Here is a 25190-nt window from a genome sequence, read left to right on the forward strand (position 1 = left end):
CAGCAAGCATTATCAGAGATGCAAGTAGCTGTGGGAAACATTTTTGGAAAAGGTGACAGCAAAGAGATCACACTGATCACAAGCACACTGAGTGATTGCTTGGGGCACAATCTATTTGGATAAGATATCTCTGGCTGGAAGAAGCCAAACAAAGCATTGAAGATTGTAAACCTTGTTGCCTGATATCAATTATCATCAAACACAAGTCACTTTACTATAGAAAATGTGATTAGTGCACCACAAACTACAAAATAATGGTATGATAATATGCAAAGCATATTATTATATAAAACATGAAATTAAACCCATTCTATGATGTAAGAAAAATATCTACAATATATCTACAATATAGGCAAGTAAATTTCCCTCTTGTAATTGACAAATCAATATATTAATAAAGATAACAGAGTCATACACACTGTGCAACAGGCTATTCCATTTGACCCCCCCCTCAAAAAAAAAAAAAAAAAGATGACACTGCTATCTCCATTCCAGATGAACTATATGGTCGACCCAGATGGAACTGATTTGGCATCTAATATTAGAATACAGCTATAACTGCAGAAAAATTAACATGTAATACACAATTCATCTCAATTTGTTTAATTTTGTTTGTAATTCCAAAATCCACCAGTCCTGTTCTACTTCTTTTGGATGAAAATATTTGCATCTGAAATGGCTAGAAGTGTTTAATTTGACAGTAAGTCCTTCAGGGGGTAGGGTTTCCAAATGGAATAGCCTAACATGGTGGAGATCAATACAAAACCTGGTGGCATACATATATAGGTGATGCATTCACATGAAATCATACAAACGCAGTAACAACTGCTTATGTCTGGATGAATTTACTGCATCTATAGCTAAATAATAATAGATTCTCGATCATGAGTGTTCAATTTGTACGCGATAGTAAATTGCGTCGAGCGCACAATGCTTGCCACTCACGCTTACCGTAACGCGATCGACGGTAAACAACATTCAGAACCAACTAATCACGGCCTTCGGGGCACAGTGTCGCTAGGCAGCTGACTCGAGGTCAAGGGCATGTCACGCTAGCGTGTTATTCCATGAAAAATGTGACATACGCAGTGCACGCAGTAAGTAAATAAGTTCATGATCGAGAAATTATTATTACAGCTATAGTCACTGATATTGTTGCAATATTCTGTATTCTGTATAAATGCAGACCATGCAGCTATTTCATCTCTTTCACATCTTGTCTCCCTTTTTTTTAATTATATGATTCTATTATAATACTGACATGATTATAACAAAAGTAAAGGAATTAAATAAAGGCTAATAGCCGCTGGGCAGGAAAAAATGTGTTTGTGGCCCCTGAACATGTTTAAAACAAAACTGCCAACTGGTTACATAGGAGATTTTGCTTTAAACATGTTCAGGAGCCAATGACACATTGGAGGTTTTTCCTGACCAACGTTATTATGTATCAAATAATATACATAGACCCAATTACAAAAAGACCACAATATCCACCCATAACCAACACCAAATTAAACTCCCCATATTACAGCTTGCACACTTGTAAATTATTCCACAAAAAGCCAGTGAATAATATAACTTTGCATATTCGCATCGTACATCAGCAAACTATGGTGGGAAATTGTGGGGTAAACATTATAATGGGTTTAGGTACTTATGTTGCATTTTGGTATTAGGCCATGGATTTGGATTTTCATCAAATTGCACAATAGTGCAATACATAATATACAATATATCTCTATATAAAATATTATCATCATCACAAATACAGTACTAGTTGGATTTTTGCAAATTTCTCTGTGCACACAATGCACTAATGCAACCTGACACAAGCCTATGGTGGCCATAACTGCTCAATGAGGAATAATCATATGAAATGTTGAGGATGAAATAATTATAATGAAAGACAGAGATAAAAAGACTAAATCGCGTATGATGTCAGGGCAAAGGCGTGCCTTGATTGGTTGCCGACCTGTGCAATACACATTTCCTGTCTAGCTGTCAGAATTTTAGATGTGAACTAGTGTTTTTATCTCTGTCTTTCATTATATTGTTTTATGTTTCCTGTATCCGCATAACCAAGATGGCTGCCATCATCCTATGCATGACTCACAACATTGAAACTTGCCACTTGCACACAGGATGTGCTAAAGGAAGCTACAGATAACCATTTCTCCCACACTCTTTACTGGACAGTTAATGTAACGTGAAGGTCCCTGTACACAATGCACCCTACTCTCTGACATGCAACTTATATTTCTATTTCAGTTCTTATGCACACTACAAATACTACAATCAATAAAGCTGCTGAAGAGCATTACACAATATTAATAGTGTATCATTCTTGCAGTTGCACATCAGTCCACCGCTGTAGTGTGTATTTGCTACAAATGCAGAACATGAGGTATAAATAGAATATCTGAGATATTGTCCACATGTAGTGCTCCTAGATCCATACATGCTTATTAACCTCTGAAAGCAGTGTATTCATGGCATTTATTCCATAAAGAGTCTCCTGGTGCATAACATATTGAAGAAATCTCAATTCTGTGGTATAAACATGTTTCCAAAACAGTTTCAACATCACTTATTCAAGCCAAGTAAAATAAAGTACAAACTTGGCTTTGCAAATGACTCATGTTGTTTCAATAGAAAAAAACAATAGTTATCATTTATTACATTACATAATGCATTTATAATAATTACATTTGCACATCTAATAATTCAGGCAACAAATCAAAGCTCAGTACAGTAGGTTTAAGATTCAATCTTGTTGACAACAACTTATTCAGAATGTCAAATCACAAAAAAAATTAATCAGGCATAATAGTATCAAATTCATATAAAAAGCATATGTACAGTTGCACAATGGTGACTGTGTGACATTTCAGGATAGGCATATAAAGGGAAATGGTCCGTACTTGAAAGAAACATATAGCATGTTTCTACTGAGACTGTTTACTGCATCTATCATGGGTCAGCCCATTTATCTACCTCGGTAGAAACATGCCAATACTTTTTCTCCTAATTGTGACAAATAGATGATTTTTCATGAAATCATCAAACTTGTGGAAATGCAGGAAAATAAGCAGAGACATAATCCAATAGACAAGGGTCCGACTGTGCCTGCTCATACTACAATGAAGCTGGGACTGCAACTTCTTTGGTCATATTATTTTGTGTGTAATTCTTTTGTATTCTGTAAATCGCTGTGGTGAGGGCGCTATGTAAATGCTGTCATTACTTACATTAACAGAGTGTTAGTGTTAAGTTCAACTGACAAGAATTTACCTGCATAACACTGAAGTACATTCAAATTTTGAAGAAATAAATGCATATTTTTGGCAATGCCACCATGCTTTTTAACAAAACACCATCAGTAATAACACTATTAGCTTCAATATAGGCCTACACTTTAGATTCAAGTAAATGAATAACTCATTATAATTCTCACAATATTTATATCTTGCCCTGGAACTAAATACCTTGTATGTGATTGGTTAATGCTGCATATAACATTTGAGGTACAGTTCTTGTATACATGCAGCACAGACTCAAGCACTGAACAGTCTCAGACCACCAAATTCTGGTGGTAAGTCCGACACAAAATTTGCCCCGAAGTTTCTCAGTTGCCAACCCAGAATGATGACGACTGAAGGCAGCAGTCTATTATTTGTGTAAGTGTGTCAAAATATCGTGATAAGCGTTCACTCTTTCTTTCTGATTCACCTATGCTTTAATTAAGAAAATGTGAAAACCAGATCTTCACTTGGAAGCACACCTGCACAGTTTTGTCCTCAATTAATTAACGCTGTTCCACAATCCTACTTAAAGAGAATGTCCCGCCAGAGCAGTTCTTCTGGGGTGAACCAAACCTTCAGGGAGTGTAATGTCCTTGATCATGTTAAGAAAATGTTGCCAAACAAATGACCCTGGCATGGTATAAACATAGGCATTAGCTAAGTCACTTGTCAATTGTCACTGATTAATTTGATAACCAGGCAGGTTTGGTTCACCTCAGAAGACCTGCTCTGGTGGGGCTTCCTCTTTAACATCAGCACACCATTTCTGACATCAGATACATGTAACCATTCCAACAGTTCAGAAGATGCATACTACAGTACAAACTGCAGTCCTCCAGTACTGTGGCATCCATCTTTTGAATTCATGTGACTGGTGATGACGACGATGATGATGATGCAATTTCAGCAGTACAAGGTAGACCGTTGATCCACTAACTGTAGGAAATCGTTTTATAACGGTCCGCCTGATCCAGTATCAAAATCAAACAGCATCACATTAACATGAAAGGCAGCAATTTGGCACTAAATATCACTGTGATGAGAAAAACAAAAATATAACAAAATTTGATAAATTCAATACAATCTGAACCTGCAACAAATATATGTCGGTGCATAATTTGGAACCAGATCATATGTCTGCAAGGCTGCAATGACCTGATACATATAGCTCTGTATGATCTTTGCTGTGGATGCTACAATCCTCACTGATTTTACCAAACAATTTATTGATGATATAAAACATCCTGTCAGCAACTTTCTGACTAAAGCTTTCCCAACATATTTCTATTGAGTCAAATTTTCAAAAAAGGTTTTTGAAACTCTTTGACATACAACATTTAGACTTTGGCTTCCCTAACTGTGACTACAGACACAAATGCCATCATCTAAATTTAGGGAGTTTTGGTTACAATTTATATCATGCAACACACATACCTCCTTCATCATGCTCCTCTTCTATCCCCTCTTAGATCATCTAATTTGTCACTTTGTTCTCTGTCTTCCTCTGCTAGTTCTTCTTCAGCCTATACAAAAATAGATCATAATTATTTATGACATAATCTGATCTAATAAGGAGGCAATCTAGAATATTGGGTTACTACCATTCATCATCTTAAAGGTGTGTGATCCAATTGACAGCCTTGACCCCCACTTGACTCCATCCAAATGCCAATTTTTGGTTTCAGATACCGATACCGTACTTGTTCCATTAACTGCCCATGCCATTATAAGCACCTGGCCACCCTGTGTCCTGTGACTTTTCATCTTACAAAGCAAGTCAATATTAAGCACCCACCCAATTAATTCCAGTAAGCTTAATTCCAAGTCAAGTTATGGTCATTCAACATGAAATAAATCCAAAAATCTCTGCTGAAATCCCTAATTATGCTATTTTATATCAGAAATTTCATTTCCTGAGAGCATCTTTATTAAAAATGTTCATGAAGTTTCACATCAAAATGCAAATTTCATGGTAAAAAAATGCAAATCAGTGTGATCCGGAGTAAGTTACTATAGAAAAATTATCAAATTTGTGTACATCGTGGAACATACTCTTTGCGTGGCTGTGCGTAGTAAGCAGTTGTACGCAGATAGCCTCGCTAATATGGACGCGTAGTTGAATGTGATTACTCGCGGAGTAACAAGCGTAGTTGAATGTTCCACGATGTACACGAATTTAATATTTTTTCTATAGTCTAGCAAGTAAAGAGATTGTCACCATTTTCAGACGTGGTTCAAAAAATATGTACACTTTGCACATATGCGAAAATGGCAACAATGTTGAACAATCCCTTTACTAAGTAGAAAAGTAACTTTTCATGCCACATGTGGTATACTTACATCATCTATTCTTTCCATATGGCCTTGTATAGCTTGGTCACCAAAATCTGGCACTTCCACCTTAATGTGTGTAGGCAAAAATATGATAATTGAATAGTGATTATCATGAGATTTAAACATATATTAAAGGGAAAGCTGTTAACATCTGATGGTATAACTACATGCTTAGTCAATGGAGGTGGTTTAGCTTGTAAGGTTTAAATTTCATTGGTTCATGGGTATCATCTATGACACTATAGAGGATCACGCAACACATTTAGCAAAGTGCGCGTTGTAGATTGTAATATGCAAATGTGATCGCAGTACATGCTCCTGCATCATAAAACACACACTACACCAATTATGAGGTCATCATTGTCAACATGACTCTTCATTGAATAAACATGATTAAAACAATAAGTTATGGTTACATGTTATTTCATATATGTGCCCATCCACCACAAACTGGTCGTAAAGTCGGCATTTTCCATTTTGAGATACAATCAAAATCAGTATATGGATTTCTATGTAAAATATAGTAGGAATTTGACCTTTGATGAACCATAACTTCACTGCCAGATGTCAGATGAAGCTGGTTGAGGTGTCATTTTAAAGCTGAAAGTGCATTCTTCCAAAATCTGCAATAAACAGAAAATTATCTAGAGCCGACTTTACTACCACTTCGTGGTGGATGGTCACATATATATGTAATTATGACAAAATCATGCTACACTGGCCAAATTATGAAGATGTTCATCATTCACGATTGACAATGATCCTAATATGTAAACGTTATTGAGTAGACACACACTACTAATATCGTAGTATGAGTGTAACATGATCATATTTGAAGGCAAAGCCTTGTACGTGACATATGTGCTAATCTTACCTGGCCATCTGGCTGTGCTTCACGATTATGTACTATTTGATCAATATCTGAAGTGAAGCAAGAAAAAAACATATACTTGTGATTAAAAACATTGAACATGGATTTACTCAATTAATCAATACAGGAAACCATCACATAAAAATCCACAACATGATGGGACTTGTGATGTGACTCATGGTATAGGCGAATCCGACGAGCCAAGTGATGGTCAGGATTAAGTCGGCCATAGCTGGGGGCCATCTGTGCCAAACTAGCTTAGTTCATTTGGATTGCGATCCAAGACGCCCACTATCGCGAGAACATCTGAGCGCGTAGCACTTGCGTGCATCACTGGAGCGATAAACGCTGCACGCCTATGATACTAGCATTGCGTAAAATGGATGGATGCCCCCAGCTATGGCCGCCAGTGAGGTGTAAGAATGTGGCTCGTCGGATTCGTCTATAGACTCGGCGCAACTGCAAAAAAGCATTGATGTCACAACCGAACTTGAGGTGAACCAAAGTATAATGGTCTCTCTATGACTCTGATTGTGATAAAACCCAATTGTGGTGCAACCTCAACAACTGGTATACATTATGCTCTATCACAGCATTTGTTCCTATCAGGTGTGCATATTTAAAGTTTGAGCACCTTTACACAGTTGTGCAACAAGCATGCAGACAAATGCCCATGTATGTGTGCATAGTATATATTGTATACACTGTGCAGAATTAGGATAATATGAGGGATTCTATACTGAGACCAGTGAAATATGTAACTACGTCATTACCTGAGACGAATTTAACTAAATATGTCTCAGGTCATTACCAAACTCAAGGTATTAAAAAATTACTTTACTGAAATTATCTTGGATTTGGAACATTTCGTTTCTTACCATTAGGATTCTGCATCTGAACCTGTACATCATTCAAATCATCACCTTCATCAGGAGCCCCAGGAGCATGTATTTGATGACCAAAATTCCTGTAATTTAATTTCAAATAATATATACAAGATTAAGTTTTTGTGCATTTTTTAAGCAACGCACCATTTGAGGTTATTGTTCGAAACTCGGTCTACTCGGTACTTGCCATGAATGGCTCATACATAAGGCTCATCAACAAAATACAGAATAAATGGTGTTATCCAGATAATTTCCTCAAATTGAACATGTTATGACATTTTCCTGTGACTTTATTTCAATTACCCATCTTTAATCACGTCTAGTGAACTGACTTATTGGTGTCCTCATTCTAAACTCATAGAGACAGGTGGTTTAGTAATTTACTATTCAAGGTGTTCAGGTTTGAGTCTATCATAGCAATACAATATGATTTTACAGAAATGTCATCATGGCTACCCACACGCCGTAACATTGTTGGCGTTTGTAAATGCCTCCAAACGAGGACCTACATATGGATACACACCATACAACGAGGACACACCTCCAAACGAGGACGTCCTCGGTTTGTTACTATGACCAGGATGACGTAAATGATGCATATATGATAGGTCCCCCATAGGGGGTATAAGACGGGGCACAGTTGGATAGTAAGTTGTCTGGTGTGTCTGTGTGAGGTCCACGGTGTGTCGATTAAAAACGGGTGTGTGAGTCCTCGTTTAGATGCTCGTTAGTCGAGGTCCTTGTTTTGAGGTATTTACAAACAAGTGTGGCCCTGGAAATATTGCCAGTACATGGTCCTAATGTGTGCCTTTTTTCTTTGAAACAAAGGCAGAGTTTTCCATTCCTCACTGTGATTTTCCACTCACTTGATTTGTTCTGCACATATTTGCTGCAGTGGAAAATTGCTGCTGCATTTGCCACAAAATAGCAACAACAAAAACACACATGATTGTTAATCTTTATACCAGTCCTTGTACAGCAAAGAAATTAGTTTCAACAACTCCTCCTATACCTTTGTACAGGAGCCAACCGTTGTTAATCCGTGATGAATCCACACTTTTACTGAAGCGCATTACGCTAACGCCGAAGCGAGACTACGCTGCTACGCGAGAGCCGTAAAATTCGCCATGCCTGGAACCTTTGTGCGTATGCAAGCTTACAAGTTGAATTCAGTATTTTTCAGGTAGCGGCTAAACTTTGCCGTTTTATTCTGTAGTTTTATTGCTGATATTAACAGAGAAATCATCGACGTTTTTGCAAGGCTTAGTGACAATGATTAACTGACATTTCCTCGTGAAATAATCGTGAATTATACGATCTTTAGCTTCTTTTCGTTGTTGAAAGGGATTCAATCATGTTTCACTAAAGCTGCCCTCGCGAAGTAAACCACGCAGACGACGCGGCCGCATCGTTGTTAAACGGTGATGAACAACGGTGAAACATGATTGAATCCCTAATACAATAAGGCCAAATCAGGTGAAAAGATCTAACGCTTACTTTCTCATTTCATTCATTTCGTGTTCTGCTTCTTCGTCATCCCCTTGCTCTCCTTCACTTTCTTCTCCCTCATCCTCCTCTTCATTCTCATCAATATCACCTCCACCAGCACCTGGTTCCAGCTGTAATAACAACAAGATACAATGGATAGTTTTCAAATGAAATCTGCCTACTTTGTGGAAATATATGCTACTGAGAAATGAAGAATCATGCTGAAAACAGCTGCATAATAAACATATTCTCACACATAGGCATCAATGCAAAAAACAGCGCTATTCCATACTTTATCAATTTATTGAATAACTAAATGCCCTGAACTGTTTTGCATATTCTGACTTTTTAAATATGGTAATATTGAGTCAATTTTAGCCTTTTAATGGTGTGTATTTATAATGTTTTTGAATGATGTCTTGAATACGTGCAATATTTTATTTTCTATCAACAACAGTTGCTGTATTTTTCCATGTTAATATTGAAACTATATTTTTTAATGTTTAATTGTTTTTAATATTGTAAACCACTTGTAATTTGGCCTGAGGGCCACGATTTGTGTGTGAATAAAATATACTATACTGTACTATAGTACTGATCAAAGACATGTTTTTCTGATTTGCTGCTACTAACCAGGGACGTTGACCCATTTTTACACAAATTATACACAATTTTTTTAAATTTTAACCTATCAACAGGGTGCACCTGTATCCAGTAGCTGTGCCCTATCCTTTACTGCAGACAATAATTTTCTGGTTTGTTTGATTTCAAAAGGCTAGTCAATCTAAAGCTTTACCCTCATCCATGAGGAGAACCAACTTGAGTCATATATGTGTATCAAAATTCTATTGTGATAATCCACACAGAATTAGCTTAATTCTAAACCAGGTTACATCTACAATGGCTTTTGCAACTGATATATAATACCATTTACTAATTTAATTTGGTCTCACATCATTAATCATAACAAATTTACTATGGGCTATATCATACAACCCATACCAAAGACATGACCTTAATTTTTCACACATGGGTGTAGAATTCAACTAGAATCCTACATTCAGGTAGCCCCATTTGCAATTCACACCCCTTGTGTGCAAGATTAAGGTCATGTACTTCCTTCCATAGGGGGTGTATGGATTTAACTGGAATAGCCTGATCACATATTAAGGAGGTTACAAGGCACATATATCATTACCCCAAGCTGCTGCTGTTTCAATAAATCATCTTCCTGTCTTCTCCTTAATTCCTCATTTTCTTGTTGCTGTTGCTGTCGCAGTAGATTTTGCTGTCTTTGTTGCTGCATATCAAACATGTTTCCTGAATGAATACACAGATAATTCAAGATTATAGATTAAACATCACCACTAATGAGCAGTCAAATTAGCTCAATCAGCAAGGCGGTTGACTCTGATGCATTGGTGTTCGCCCATGCAAGTTAGAGCCCTGGTGCAGTCTGTTTGTTGTGAATAATTAAGCTAATTTGAAATTCCACTGGGCAAGGAACTAACTGCTAGTTTATCTTGGCTACCTGTACAAGAACTGGCTGCGATGGTTTATTGTGGTATGTATAGGTTGTGCGCTTTTTAGCTGCAAAACCCCGATTGTTGTTAAATACTTTATATGGTGTGTCTTGAGTCATCGTGGTCAGCAAATTCCTGCAAAAAGTGCTGAGGCTTGTGGAATTATAAAGCCTTTGTGTAACACACTATAAATCACTGGGTTTTTTTTAATGCATTTGTACTCCCTATTGTCAAAAATAACACAATTTTACTTTTGACATTTTGATACAGCTGTACAAATTATTTCTCCATTTCAGAAACTTAAGGAACTGAATGAGCGTTTCGACAGCATTTTTGTGGGACATGAGAGCACATCAGACCTATCGAATTGCATTCTGAATACGAAGAATGTCTATCTTTCTGATATCAAATAATTTTCATTTTATGAAATTCACGATATAATACAAATTTTATGACAAATTATTAAAATTTGATATTTTTCACATTTTGAGATATAACAGTCCTCAAGTAAATTTTATAAATTTAATGATATAGTAGTCTTAGTGTATGTAGTGGGAGGAAAGTCGACAATCAATTAAAAATGTTGACCTTTCATATTGAAGATATGGATTTTTTTCCCAAAAAGACCTAATTTTTTTAGTGTTTTGGGAAAAAATCCATATCTTCAATAATGTAAAAGGTCAAAATTTTCAATTGATCGTCGGCTTTTCATCCCACCTACATACACTTTAGGTAGAAATCATCAGATTTATAAAGTTTACTTGAGTACTGTTAAATATCAAAAATATCAATTTTAATGATTTGCCATAAAATGTGTATTACATTGCAAATTTCAAAAAATCAAAACTATTTGATATCAGAAGGCCATTCTTCGTATTCAGAATGCAATTCGATATGTCTGATGTGCGCTAATGTCCCACAATAAATACTGTCCAAACGTTCATACCCCTTCCCTTAAGCTGGTATACTTCCAAAATTGTTCATCTAACAGATGGGGTAGGGAGTGCAGAAGTAGGCAAACTACTCCTTGTTTTATATAATTATGTATTATAAAATATAATATATTTGCTATATACCTTGTTCGCCCATTTGTTGTTGCTGTAATTCTTCTCCCCTGAGATGTTGCTCTCTTTGCTGTTGCATTCTCTCTGCATAATCTTCATCTCCATGGTTATCATCATCATCATCATCTCCACCCTGGGGTTGAAGCCCAACCTAGGTTACAATACAAATATACAAAATCAGGGGCTAATTATGGTATTCCAGTTGAAACCCATACACCATTCGGGAAACCCAATTTGAAATTCACACTCCCTGTAGGACGATTTAAAGTCTTCTATGGGGGTGTATAAATCTTGTATGTATGTATGTATGTATGTATGTATGTATTTCAACTGGAACGGCCCATTGTATCTTAGTAATTACTATGTAAAAGTTCTATCATACTGTTGTTTACTTTGTTCAGCTTATAATTGGTGAAAATTATTCGGGTTTTGTTACTGGGGAAAACTGCCATTATATCAGATCAATGCAGAACACGAAAGTGACCAAAAATTGATCTGCTAACTGTTATCAATGATATACGCATCATTAGAAACAAAAGCTACCAAAAAATAACAGCAATCTTAATACAGGGGCTACAGCTGACGGATCTGACACATTTTTAAAATACTGACAACAGTGTGGCCAACATCAGTAACAATAAAATTGAGAGTGTGCATTCATGCGGGATGTACATGTAATCTTGCATGTACCACTAGGCACTTCAAATTTGAGGGCCCTGCCCAGAAGCTAATGGGTCCTGAATATTTAAAGGGGCATATCAAGATGCAAGAATGGTCAACAAATATAATATAGGCCTATATGTTTTCATACAATTATTGTGATCACAGGGAAATGTTTGTTCACAAAGTGTTCAAACACAACATTTGTGACAAATTATACATCTGAGTCTTACCCTTTGCTGCATATTTTGCCTCTCCTCTTCCTCACCTCGACGGCGATCATCTTCGTCTTTACTGCAATGAATGCAAAAAGAAAACATCTCTTTTTGTCAGTACTTCGTCTTTACCTATCATGGATTTGCAACTCACTTCCAGTCACTCATCTATCAATATTCCTTCAAAAGAAGAAATACTCTTTCACATTTTTTGTGTTTGATGGAAAATAATTAATTTAAATTTTGAAATTTGAATATTACTTATTTAATCAAATTTGTTTATTTTTGAAACACACATCTACTGTAAAAATGGAAATTTTCGAGCTACAGTTACAAGCAGCTATTGCGAAGTAATATATCCCTGGAATATCAAGTGGAACAGCATGAAAATTAATTGCATGAAAATATCCACTTTTACAGTAGTACACTATTCAAAATTTCACAGGTCTGCTCTTCTTCATTTTAATATTAGATGTCACCACTCTGATATGAAAGAGTAACTTACATTCGTTTTTCCCATTCATCCATATGCCTTCTATCTTGAAGTTTCTGCTCATCAATAGCAGCCTCATAGTTATTTGCTTCATCGCTCTTTTCATTGTTGTCTTCTCCTTCAATTCCAGCCTGATAAATCAAAAAGAAATTATAGTATTTATACTTAAAGTTTCACCTTGAGTCTTTATTGACATTGGTACATATTTCATTGTTTGCAGTTTCGAATCACGTATGCTGCTAATCCTGTAGAGCGTATACATACATGTAGAAGGGTGGTTTGTTGGCATGCATGTGGGGCAACTGCATCACTAATTCCACTATCAAACTCCAGGTGAACCATAGTATATTTTAGCTATTTACAAGTCAACAGTTGCTTACATGTTCATATTTGGGACTTGGTGATCTAGAATTCATTTCACTTGACACTGTACTGACTTCTACTTAATTTTGTTTTATTAATTAAGGGATTTTTGTTGTTGTTGTTGTTGTTTTGTTTTGAGAAGCTTGTGAAGTCCACACATACAATAGTTCTATTATGCTGACAGGAAGAAATCCATAATAATTAATGTTTATTCAGTTACTTATTTGGGCAAACAACTTGGTTCAATACCCTTTCAACCTTTTCATTAACCTAAAGATCACTTATAAGCTTCTGATAATGCCAAAATCTCCATTTTGATAGGATAAAGTGGGGCATGATGCTGTCTTTCTAGTCACATAATCACCCCTTTAAATGGCAGTCTGTCTTAGCAAAAGTTCCATCTTGTACACTTACTTGTGCTCTTTCATTTTCCAGCTCTTCCATTTCAAGTCGGTGGCGCTCTTTACGTTCTTCTAGCTGTCTATTTCTCTCTGCAATAGCTTCTTGATATTTTCTACTCTCCTCTTCTGCATCACGCTGGAATACAGGAAAATTATTCACAAACTCATTAATATTCATGTGACAAATGAAACAATAACAGCGGACCATTGACAAATGTGTTTCATGCACTGATATTAGTCAATGCATGAGTATACTACTTCATACATTTCGGTGTACATATTTCTATGTACTACATAATAAGGGCCAATTCAATTTAATTGCACCTGAGCAAATATGTTATTGTTGTTTTTGCTTGGTTTTTTGGGGTTTTTTTTGGTTGTTTCTTTTTGTTTTTGTTTTGTTTTTGTTTTTTCAATTTTTTCAATTTTAAAGTTTCATTTCATGACATTTGTGAATGACGATAATGACTGGATGTGATTTTGTTGTACAAAAGATTAAAGGAATGGAATCTGACAATCTGATACTGATTCTTCTGTTCTGTTCTAATGGTGCAAATTCCAAAGAAACAATGGTATTTAAAAAGATGCTAGTGACAATTATTGAAATGAACATCAGTCTCGTATTCTGTAAGTTGTGAAGGGCATTTTTTTTTATAAATATTGTTTTTATCTGAAACACAACTTTGAACAACAAAGTTATGCTTTGACCATTTAATAATCATGACCCAAATATCATTCATAACCTCAATAATATACGCAGCAAGTGCGATCCAATCACAGATAATAACTTTTAAATACGCGGGCGCAAATGCAGGTCATTGAAAAAGTATAATGACCGCGTCACGTGACATAGCTAAAAGTACGCTCTACAATGACCGTGTTACGTGACGTGTTACACATACGAACAATTTACGCGGACGCTGGCCACCGTATTTGGATATCGCATGATTGCGTGCTGGTGTGATTGGTCGCTAGCGGTATTCCTTAATGGGCTATTCGATTTTTTACAGGGAAAACGACAGATAAAGTTAAAATTGTATTCTGTTTTCAAATTAAAAGAAGAAAATGTGACGTAAATTGAATTAAAAATGTGAAAAGTGACAGTTATGAATGAGGTTAATGATTTTGCATCAGTTATTTTTGGTATTAGAATATCTAAACATTGTGCTTTGGACCTCGGAATATCCCTCGGTTCCAAAGCACAATGTTTAGATATTTCACAATACCCTCAAAACAACTGATGCGCAGTCATTAGCCTCTAAATACCTCAACCTTAGGCCATGGATTAATAATTGTTTGCCTCAAAAAGCAGGGTCAGTCAGTCGTACACATATTTCACCTTAGTGATTTCATTTGAGTGATAAACAATGTAAGCTATCTGAAACTTGAAAGCAACTAGTTCCTGCAATAGGAGGTTGTGACAGATGTGGCAACTTTTTATTTTGCTCCCAGAGGCCTCAAAAATGGTTGTAGTATAATTATTGAGCTACCGTCGATTGGGAAACCATATCCCAAACAGTAATTTTGTAAAGCACTCTGGGCGCTTATTGGAATGAATATGGTAATATACTTTGCACAAATCAAGGCTTTAGATGAACAAAATCTAATATTTTCATAAAACGACCAGAACAAGTTGTTTAATCCGTTGGATTGATTAGTTGAACAGAACTTGCGTATCGCTGAAACGCTTTGCAATCATTGGCATATAAATGGATGTTCATTATTTAGGCTATAAGTCTTATTTATACATTCATTTGAGAATCTACGGAATGTTCATAACATCAACCTCATTCATTAATGAAATACCTATTTTCTTGTTTTACTATTTTTTACAAAAATGTTCCAATATTTCTTTTATTTAGTAATAAAATAATCGCACTAATCACACTCCACATGGTAAATGAAGCTATACCTGTTCTTTTTGATGTAACTCCTCCCAATCTCTCTTTATTTGTTGCTCTTTTTCTAGAGCCTCGTCCCTCATTTGCTGCTGCCTTTTCCTCTCTATAGCATCTTCATCCATACTCGCCATCATTTTCTTCACGGGCTCCCTTGATTAGGATCTGGGGCTCCACCTGGTTCATACAGAACCACTTCCGCATGTTCCTATTGGGACAAAATTGCAAGTAAGGGGCCGCAAGATGAAACTGGGAAAGGGAGTGCATGCAAAAGAATCTACAAAAAATCATGCACTGATGGAAAATAATCAATACATGCTATGACCCTCATCAGCTACTGGTCCTTTCAATGTGCCTTCATAAAAAAAAAAAAGGGCTGCCCTATTACTGCCTATCATGATCATGCTCTTTTCTAAACCTTATTGGCCTTCATAACTTGATGTGTATTGGTTCTCACATTGAATCTTTCAGCTTCCTAATGCCCCTAATTATCCTAACTACTCTTGATCTCAGAAAAATACAGAACTCAACTTCTGAATTAAGAAATTATCATTATGAAACACAAAATTACTGTCATTGAGCTAAAAACAACTCTATATTTTTAATTCAAACAAATGAGTGCTGTATTTTATCTGGAACAGGAGAAGTCCCTCACTGTTTTTTCTTCCTCAAGTCTCTACCTATCCTACTTGTTTTATTACCCAAGGTCAAATCAATAGATACCTGCTCATTCTGATGTACCCCCTGCCAGTCTCCTGCTCTCTGTTGCTCTTTCTCCACAGCCTCCTGGGCCTCCCTCATTTCCCGCTGCCTATTCCTCTCTATAGCATCTTCATCAAGACTCTCTCCATCATTTTCTTCCCGGGGCTGCCCTGGGTTAGGATCTGGGGCTTCTCCTGGTGCATATTTAACAACTTCTGCATGTGCCTATAATAGAAATGAATTGAATGATTTATTACTTTGAAGTCACAAATCATCTTCTGTATTATAACATCATCATCATCAGTCGGCCTGCGGAGCAGGCGATATAAGCTTTCTCCAACTATTGCGATCTTGGGCAAGCGAAACAATATATGTCTGTTGCTATAGTAACACATTTCAGTGAATTTATCTAGGATAATGATCACAAACCATTAAAATCAGCACCCTTGCTTAACACAATATCACAACTTGCACATACCATGCTTGGCATATAGCAAATAACATTGAAGGATAGAGGTCTAGATTAACTGCTAAACTTACATTGATAGGCTGCTGATTTGCTTGCTGCTGTGGTTGTTGCTGTTGCTGTAGTTGCTGCTGTCTTTGGTCATATAACATTTTTTGTCTTTGTTGGTCTTGTTGAAGAGCCTGTTGCTGCTGTGCATATTGCTGTTGGTTCATAAAGGCATTGCCTGGCTGTTGCTGTTGGAACTGATTATACTGATTTATCATCTGCTGTTGATTAGGAAGATATTGCTGTTGCTGTTGCTGATTAACTCCTTGTTGCACATGTAATCCTGTTAAAAAAGATGTTTAAAATAAAAATATAGTACTGGCACTTGCATGGGGTAAAGCACCAGAGCTGTCAAAACACACTTGGACGAACATACCAGACTCTCCTCTCCAGTCGGCAAACAGTTGGCCACATTTCTACAAAACATTGATTGAAAGGGGGTGCAGAATCTGCAGATATTGGGCACAGAGGACAAGCATGGCATAAGGAAATCCATTCACAAAAGGAGGACCAGCAGTGACCTAAACAAAGACAGACAATGATACCAATAACATCAGTTGGCACCAAAGGTCAAAGGATGTTGGCTGTAGGTCACAGAGCGAAGTGTTACCATAAAACATTCTTTCATTCACATCAAAAGGTGTAGTTGGGAGCTCTTAGGGGATATTCATAATCCATGTGATTAGAGCAGCTCCACTATGTTTGTGCCCTCAATTAATTGAAGCATGTCTTAATTCACAAAAATGTCTTTTCTTCTTTATTGACATGTTGTGCCCTTGAACAGGTACTTTACCTTTCAAGCAGGTGTTTTGTTTGTTTCATTTTTGTTATTTTCCTTTTTAGGTGGGGGAAGGTGGGAGTGTGTGTACACCTGTTTTCATCCGCAAAAGTGAACTTCCATAGTTATAAGACCTATTCAAAAAGGTGCTACATACCTTTAGAGAAAAATAGCCTATAGGTCCCCCATTATGGGTCTATATCAGGCCCAAATTATCAGATTTGTGTCTAAAAGTCCACGGTTTCAATGTCTTCAGTTGCCCGAGTGAAATCCAAGTGTCCACGTTTAAGTGTGGGGATGTGTGTTTGTGATTTTTCATCAAAGTAGAATTTCTTGTAAGCATGATTAGAGCACCATCTTGCACCCACAATGAAGGGTTTAAACCAAATAAATATGACACAAAGACCTAACCAACCTTGTTGGCCTAGTTGACCTGGTACTACATATCTACCTTGCTGCTGCCCTACTACATTCTGCTGCTGCTGTACAGGCTGCTGATTATAGCCAACTTGCTGTTGGTTTTGCTGTGGGTTTTGCTGTTGCTGTTGCCGTAATTGTTGCTGCCTTTGCCATTCTGCCTCTCTTTGTTCTTGCTGATGCTGTGTGAACAGGAAGTAAATATATGAAGGAATTTAATGAATACATACATCATGTGAATGTTTAGTCTGCTTATGGCAGTAACAGGTCAAACAAGTAGCTTTGGAATGTTTTTAATCCATGCCTACATAAACTTTACTTTCAATCAAATTTCTTGTATAAACTGATTATAATCAAGTTCGGTTATAAAGCAATTTTCAATGCAATTCAATATTTTAGCTGGTGTCACAGAGCAAAATGCTATACAGCGGTTTTTACACTGCAAGAGATATCCTGTTTATAAGTTAAATACTAGACCTCTGAAAATGCTATTCATAGTTTTCAATTAAAGCTATGAACTGCTTGAAATACAATTAAGCATGTACGCAGTGTAAGGTGGTTGCTTTAATCCTTTGGAACCCATTATATGAGTGTGTGCTTATTGTGGCGCTACAAGTGTACAAAGTATTCCACCTAGACCAAGAATTATTTAACATACCTAACCTATAAATGTAACGTTTCTTCTAAAAACAACAAAATGTGTATTAATGTATGGAGGATTTTGTACGCTGCAGTTTGATGCCTCACTTTTGTCAAATGAATTAGAAATGATCAAGATTTTAATGATTTAATGAAAATTGGCAAGATTTGAAAAGTTGATATTTATGTGTAAAATATATGATTTAATTAGTAACACCCATGCATAATGTTTAACAAATAGAAATGAATGTGGTCAATGCAAGGCCTAACTGACTGATGATACACATTAAGCGGCACTCACTTCACACAGGCGCAACCTCACACTTTTGAATTCACCAATGTTCATAAAATTGTTCAAATCTGGAAGGTGTTCAAGTGAGGTATCAAACTGCAGCAGCTACCATATCAATGTTAGAGTTTTAAATTTATCAAGTCAAAATTATGTCCCCTCAAACCAGTGTTGACATTCTTTTTATAAATGCAGTATTTATTATGAGATCCCTCCTACCTGGAGTTGTAGATGTTGATTACGAATCATTTGCTGTCTTTGTGCATTATAATCTTGCTGCTCGGCTGCTTGGATTTCTATATTATTGCCTGCTTGTTGCTGTTGTAGTTGCTGTTGTTGCTGCTGTTGTGGTTGCTGTTGTTGTCTCTGCTGCTGTTGTTGCTGCTGTAGTTGTTGTCGCTGCTGTGGTTGTTGCTGTTGCTGTTGCATTTGCTGCTGCTGTTGCTGATTAACTTGCCCCATGGGATTTGGTTGTTGCATTAATCTATCTATATGTTGCTGAAATAGAGAATAGAGATGGCATCATCAAGACATGAGTTAGGGGTTCATTCATAGGATTGAGGGCATGATCGCTACGCCTCGGCCATAAACAGCGATCATGCCCGTTCATACATACCCAACATTCTTAGCAATTCAATACAGATGAAAATAATAAGGGTTTACAAGTTTAAATAACATTTCCATACCGTTTTCCTTCATAAATTGGAAGAAAATGAGTAGGCCTACTTGCAGGAAGCACCTCGGCTCATGAGGTCAACGGCCGGGAGCCAACACGTGATACGCGTCATCTTTTTGTGCTCCGTGTGAGATGGCGCGTGTACGCCAAACTAGCAAATCGTGGATCGTGTTAATTGGGTTCCAACGCTGCATGACGCAGCTTGTTTATGCCCTGCGTACTGGTCATAAACGGAATTTATGACCAGCAAAAAAGGACCCAAATCCAATCAGAAACGTCGTTATATCGTGAGTATGTATGAACAATAGCTAATCACAAAATGACAACCGCAGCACCCAAGTGCAAAATTTTAACTCAAAAAGGTGGGACAATGATTTTAGACATAATGTGGTTCTTGAACCACAATGTATTGCTTTTGTCATGTTTAGTAACAAAGAGTTTGTTGCCAATATATTTGATATCTGAATACATTCTATCAAAAACTTTACACACATTTTAATTTAAAAGCTGTGTTTGAGGGCCAAATACACCATGTTTTGCTATGTATACTGTATATTTCAGTGCTGCTCAAGAACCAAGCACCATTGGTCTGCCAGCCGTATCAAGTCCGCGAGCATCTAGAAACCCTATCCTACAGTCGGTTTCTATATCTTTTGAATTTCACAAAGTATTTGTGTGTGTTTCTGCATGTAAATTTGTGCAGAGGTGCATTAATCTACATGTAGCTAGAAATGTCCCCATCATACAACTAACAATTTCTTTTTAGAACACAGTTGGTGCTGCAGGCAGAAGTGAGCATTCACAACTGCAAATATGTGATTATTTGAATTACGGAACCAATGTGTGAAATACACATTATCAACCACATTTCAGTCAAATTTGACTTCTAGATGACCTTTGACCTTTATTTCCATCAAAGAATTTTCCCAATCAGAGCTATTTTCTGGAATTTCACAAAAATTATGTACATTACCCCTGGGTGACCTTTGACCTTATTGTCCTTGATGCCTATTTGTGACCAACCTTGATAACGATCTATTACTTCCAGGGAGAAAATTATGTTTTTTAGTATTTGTGCATATTGACCTCAATTGACCCCAAGATCAGCCTTGAAATCAACATCCTTAACGTCACTGTAAGTCCCCCGCCTAATAATCATTGCTACCAAGTTTGATTTCACTAGCAGCGATACCTTTGGAATGGTATCTATTTTTTTTAAACAAATTAGCACATGCATACAGATACAGGCAAATATAGTGACTGCATAGTCTCTTTCTAAACAAGTTCGGGCAAGGAAAAAATATGATATGGATATGAATACTAACTCACCTTATACTGTTGTGCTTTCAATGATAAATCTGATACTTGCATTTGCATTTGAACCTTTTCATTCTGAAATAAAACATCAAAATAGAAAATAATCATCCTCTGTTGCCATGACATTGAAACATTTTACATGTTAACAGCTACTATGCTTCGGTTAATCTCAAGTTTGGTAGTGACATCATTGCTTTTTTCTTGATTGGGCTGCAAGTGTGCCGACAAACCACCCCTGTACATGTATGTGTACGCTCTGTGTGATTGACTTGACGCACATGATTCAATAATGCGACCAAACAAAATATGAACCTACCTCACTTCCAAACTTGAGGCAAACCAAAGAATAATACACTGTCATCAAGCAAAAAAAATAATCATCTGCAGCAGGTCATTTGGTGCAACATTTTATACTTCAACATCAAGTACATTTTGCAGCAAAGCATGAGATACGTTTTCATGCCTGATTTCTGCAAAAACTTTCGTCAGGTGGAAGGTGAGAAAATATAACTAGGTGTGAGACTGCTTCCCAATGCGTGACAGTGTACCTTGCTGCTAAACTAAAAACATGAAATACTAATAAGAGTGAGCTCAAATTTGTTCGACTTATAAATGGCAAAAAATATTATTTTTTGTTACTGCACATATCGATCAAGTCCCAAGTTATGCTGATGTAAATTCACATAATTATGCACCAGTCACGCATTGCAACTATTCCCGGTGCTGCAACCAACTGCATGATGTCACAGGCCTTCATTTTTGAAAATTGCAGGAGCACTGTTAATCACTCTCCTGAGTTTACTAAGGTGCTCAACAAGGAGCTCAATCTTTTAATATCTGTATTAAAACATAGGGATTCAAGTAGTGAGGAGCTCAGTAAATCATACTCCTGTAATGTTGTTAGGAGAGCTGTAGGAGCTCTGGTGCAATCGAGCTCCTCAAAAATGAAGGTCTGACATTATTCTATATCAATCCATGATGTTATGAGTTTTGCCATTTATAAGTTGAATAAATTATATATTGGATGACACAAGCCCATGATCAATGATAGCAAAATGTTGATTCAAAAATAAGTAATAAGTAATATAATTAAAATATCAAAGGTAGCAGACCTGTTACTATTTTGCATATTCTAATTTTGGCAAGAGAGCTTGCATTTTAGGCAACCACAACCATAGTCTGAACTATACCTGTATTTTGTTTCACCTTGAGTTCGGTGGTGATGTCCAGGATATGTTAAGCTGAATTTATACTCGATCGCCGAGGGATTGCGATCCACCGCTTTTGGAAAGCGATGGGCAATCACCAAATTTTGAGATGCATTGCTCGTAGCTTTTGCATTTATACGTAACACGGCGATAGTGATTGCAGACGACAATTAAAATATTCCCTCAGCGATTTGAATCAATTGATTGGCTCGATGCTCTGGAAATGTAAGTAAACACTGAGCATGCATGACAATCGCTTTTCTGCAAAAGCTACTGAGTATAACCCCAGCTTTAATATGTGGTTGTGTCGCAACTGTGCTGACAAAATGCCCTTTGTATGCATGTGTAACATTCTGCAGGATTAGGTTAGTGTGCAAGATTCGATACAATACTATAACCAGTGAAATATGCACCTACGTGATGACCAAACTTGAGGTGAAATAAAGTTTAATAATAGCAAGTTTTTGGAGAGAGTTTACACATAACAAAGAAAGCTTGTTAAACCCTGGCTTATAATATAATTCAATGCATTACAAAATTATGAAACACAGCAAACACCTTTCCTGAGCAGATTTAATTTTGCCATGACCCATAAGCAGGGTAATGTGATGTCAGATGAGATGATGCAGTAATTGCTCTCACTACAAGCAAGCTATCAAGTCACACATAACCCATTTCAATAAATAACACAGGTGAAAATCACACAGTGTGGTATTATATGACCAAACATGCCATTTTCAGCTACTAACAACTACTAACTGTTGCTAGCGGTGTTCACTCAATGCCAATTATAGGCCCTAAATATGGTGCAATAGTTTTTAGAATATGATGTGGTGTGATCTGGTAGAAGCCATGACCACATATTTTAGGGTTAGGATTAATGTTGTAGATTTGAGTTGCTCTAGGTTAAAATTAAGATTAAGGTAAATGTTAATGTTAGGGTTAGGGTTAGAATTATAATGGTTGTTAGGGTGATGGTCAGAATTAAAAACAATATAGTGCAGAGAGCATGCTGGAACTGTTCCAAATGATCCATTAAGCAAAAACAAAGTAGTATATAGAAATAGGTATGTCACACCACAAGATTCCTAAGTCATGTTAAGCTGTTGACCTTGTGCAGCAGAATAGCAATACCAGGCATGGAATAAAGGTCACAGACTCCTGCAAAAAGAGTAGGGGATCATCCCGGGTCTGTTATCAGCACCCCCACTCTCCCTACAGTTCACACTGCTGTAATTGGTCATTAGCAGTAAGTCTGTATTAGGCTGCTCAATTTTTGGAAGGGTAAAATGACCTAAGCTTTGATTAATACTGTTTGTTTATTACAGATTTCAGAAAATAAAATTGTGCAAGTGAGGAGTTGAAAAGTGCTGGCTGTGAATTGGGTTAATAACTTTGCATCAGTTACATGTCTGTCACTGTGAAATTGTTTTGCTTTTGGACCAAGGAATATAAGCCCCAAGGGATATTCCTCGGATCCAATTTAGCCAAAATGATACAATACCCTACAAATAACTGGTATAAAATTAACAACTTCAAAATAGTATCAGGAGAGGTCAATACTGAAGTAAGGCCCTGCTGCCCCATTAAAAAAGTTGAATATGAAAATCTGCATCATGGTGAGCGATTGAGCAGTATGCTATTAAATATCCATAATCATGGTGCATGCATGCAATGTATGTGATGGCAAATTTAAGTAAAATATACAAATAACTAGAAAGATTCACATTTAGACATTTCCATAACAAGCAAAAGAGTTCAGATTATCCTGTCAGTTTTCCAGTTATACATATCAAACCCAAAAAAAGCAATACAAAGCAGTACAGCTGAATAATTGTTCTTTTTGCTTCTATTCCATATTGGTCTGCAAAGACATAATTACGCCTGTTTCCCCCAAGCAAGTTTTATTACATTGATTATAGAAGACAAGACACCATTCCCCTCCATACCATATCATAATACCATGGGTGATAAGCACACTCTTGCATGTGATGTAACATCAAACTAAAATTTATTCTGTATCTTATGAAAAACAGGCTGTGAGAGCGATAAGCTGCACTATCAAGATTTTATGGATGTTATTATTATCAAGTTGTGAAGAGCTAGATTTGATAAAGATTCTGCAAGGATCAAAAGCTAAGGCCACAAATTTACCATTATTTTTTTTATATTTTTAGCAGCATGCCCCAACAAAATGTATAGCTTGGCACTGGCTCAGTACCGTCTCATACCCTCTGAGATAACCCCAATGAGGCTGAACCAACAAGGACCAGCTCCACCATGTTTGCAAGTTGCTCAAAAAAGGCAAAATAGTGTTCCTCCAGATTAGTTTGCTGTGCGCCCAGTAAACTTCAATTCAAAGTATGTGGTTGTTTTAGTTCTGCATGTAACACCTTCTGCCAAAAACCTGTGAAACTTTTGCAACACTCTTTTTTTAAACTCACAAATTTTCATTCGATTTCAGACTCTTGTAGAAAAGGATGGAGTTCACATGGGGCAATTTTAAGTTGGTACTCTTTGGGTATAATCTCTTTAGGCAGCCTAGTAAAGCAGCTGTAGCTTTCCATAGTTTGTATTCTATACTCGCAATTGGAGGGCATCGTGTTCAGAGCGAACTGAGCCAGGCTTAGTATAGCTACAATACCTGATGCTGTTTGATTTGGGCATTGAGTCCTTGTACAACCTGTGCTAAGGATTCTTTCTCCCCAATGACAGTGTCTAAGTCACGCTATGGTTAGTTGATGGAAGACGGTTAGACGGTGATGTAGGTTAGAAAATCATAATGCAAGCATACAAGGAAAGAAACAAAAAGAGGAAAGCAGACAACATGAAATTATAATAGATGAACTAATATTAATCTTTTAAAAATTTGTTGATTTGTCCAAATTTAAATTCCCAAAAATTGCACTTTTCTTTCCATCACTGTAATATTGTGGAGTGCTAAATAGCAGAGGTGTTAGTTCAATATGTTACAGTTAGTAAAATATTTTACCTGATGACCCCATGTCGACATTGGCCAAGTAAGCTGTGCTGTCACTCAAAAGGGTACAGCGAAAACCCATAGCTTACTAAAACTTTTCCAATCTTGATTTGAAATGGTCTATTCTGGAAATTGCAATGACATCACGCATGCTTCAACCATGCACAGTAG

The 25190-nt window shown here is 36.7% G+C and overlaps 1 protein-coding gene across 2 annotated transcripts in view; it reads right to left on the bottom strand.

Moving 5' to 3' along the window:
- Positions 1 to 466: 466 nt before the first annotated feature.
- Positions 467 to 25190, bottom strand: part of LOC140161249 (uncharacterized) — a 39906-nt gene continuing 15182 nt past the window's right edge. The window contains exons 8-23 of one of the 2 annotated variants that reach the window (XM_072184710.1): positions 20844 to 20906; positions 19058 to 19336; positions 17945 to 18092; positions 16742 to 16998; positions 16223 to 16426; positions 13615 to 13737; positions 12850 to 12968; positions 12363 to 12423; positions 11482 to 11620; positions 10081 to 10202; positions 8892 to 9013; positions 7386 to 7474; positions 6511 to 6557; positions 5643 to 5702; positions 4737 to 4825; positions 467 to 4335 (exon numbers count right to left, since the gene is read on the bottom strand). In XM_072184710.1, coding sequence (XP_072040811.1) covers positions 4745 to 4825; positions 5643 to 5702; positions 6511 to 6557; positions 7386 to 7474; positions 8892 to 9013; positions 10081 to 10202; positions 11482 to 11620; positions 12363 to 12423; positions 12850 to 12968; positions 13615 to 13737; positions 16223 to 16426; positions 16742 to 16998; positions 17945 to 18092; positions 19058 to 19336; positions 20844 to 20906 — 1914 coding nt within the window. In that variant the 3' untranslated portion in view covers positions 467 to 4335; positions 4737 to 4744. Of the gene's footprint in view, positions 4336 to 4736; positions 4826 to 5642; positions 5703 to 6510; positions 6558 to 7385; positions 7475 to 8891; positions 9014 to 10080; positions 10203 to 11481; positions 11621 to 12362; positions 12424 to 12849; positions 12969 to 13614; positions 13738 to 16222; positions 16427 to 16741; positions 16999 to 17908; positions 18093 to 19057; positions 19337 to 20843; positions 20907 to 25190 lie in introns of both variants that reach the window. The other variant, XM_072184708.1, reaches the window with a different exon arrangement.

Source organism: Amphiura filiformis, chromosome 9 (genome assembly GCF_039555335.1).
Source record: "Amphiura filiformis chromosome 9, Afil_fr2py, whole genome shotgun sequence".
Classification (NCBI taxonomy): domain Eukaryota; kingdom Metazoa; phylum Echinodermata; class Ophiuroidea; order Amphilepidida; family Amphiuridae; genus Amphiura; species Amphiura filiformis.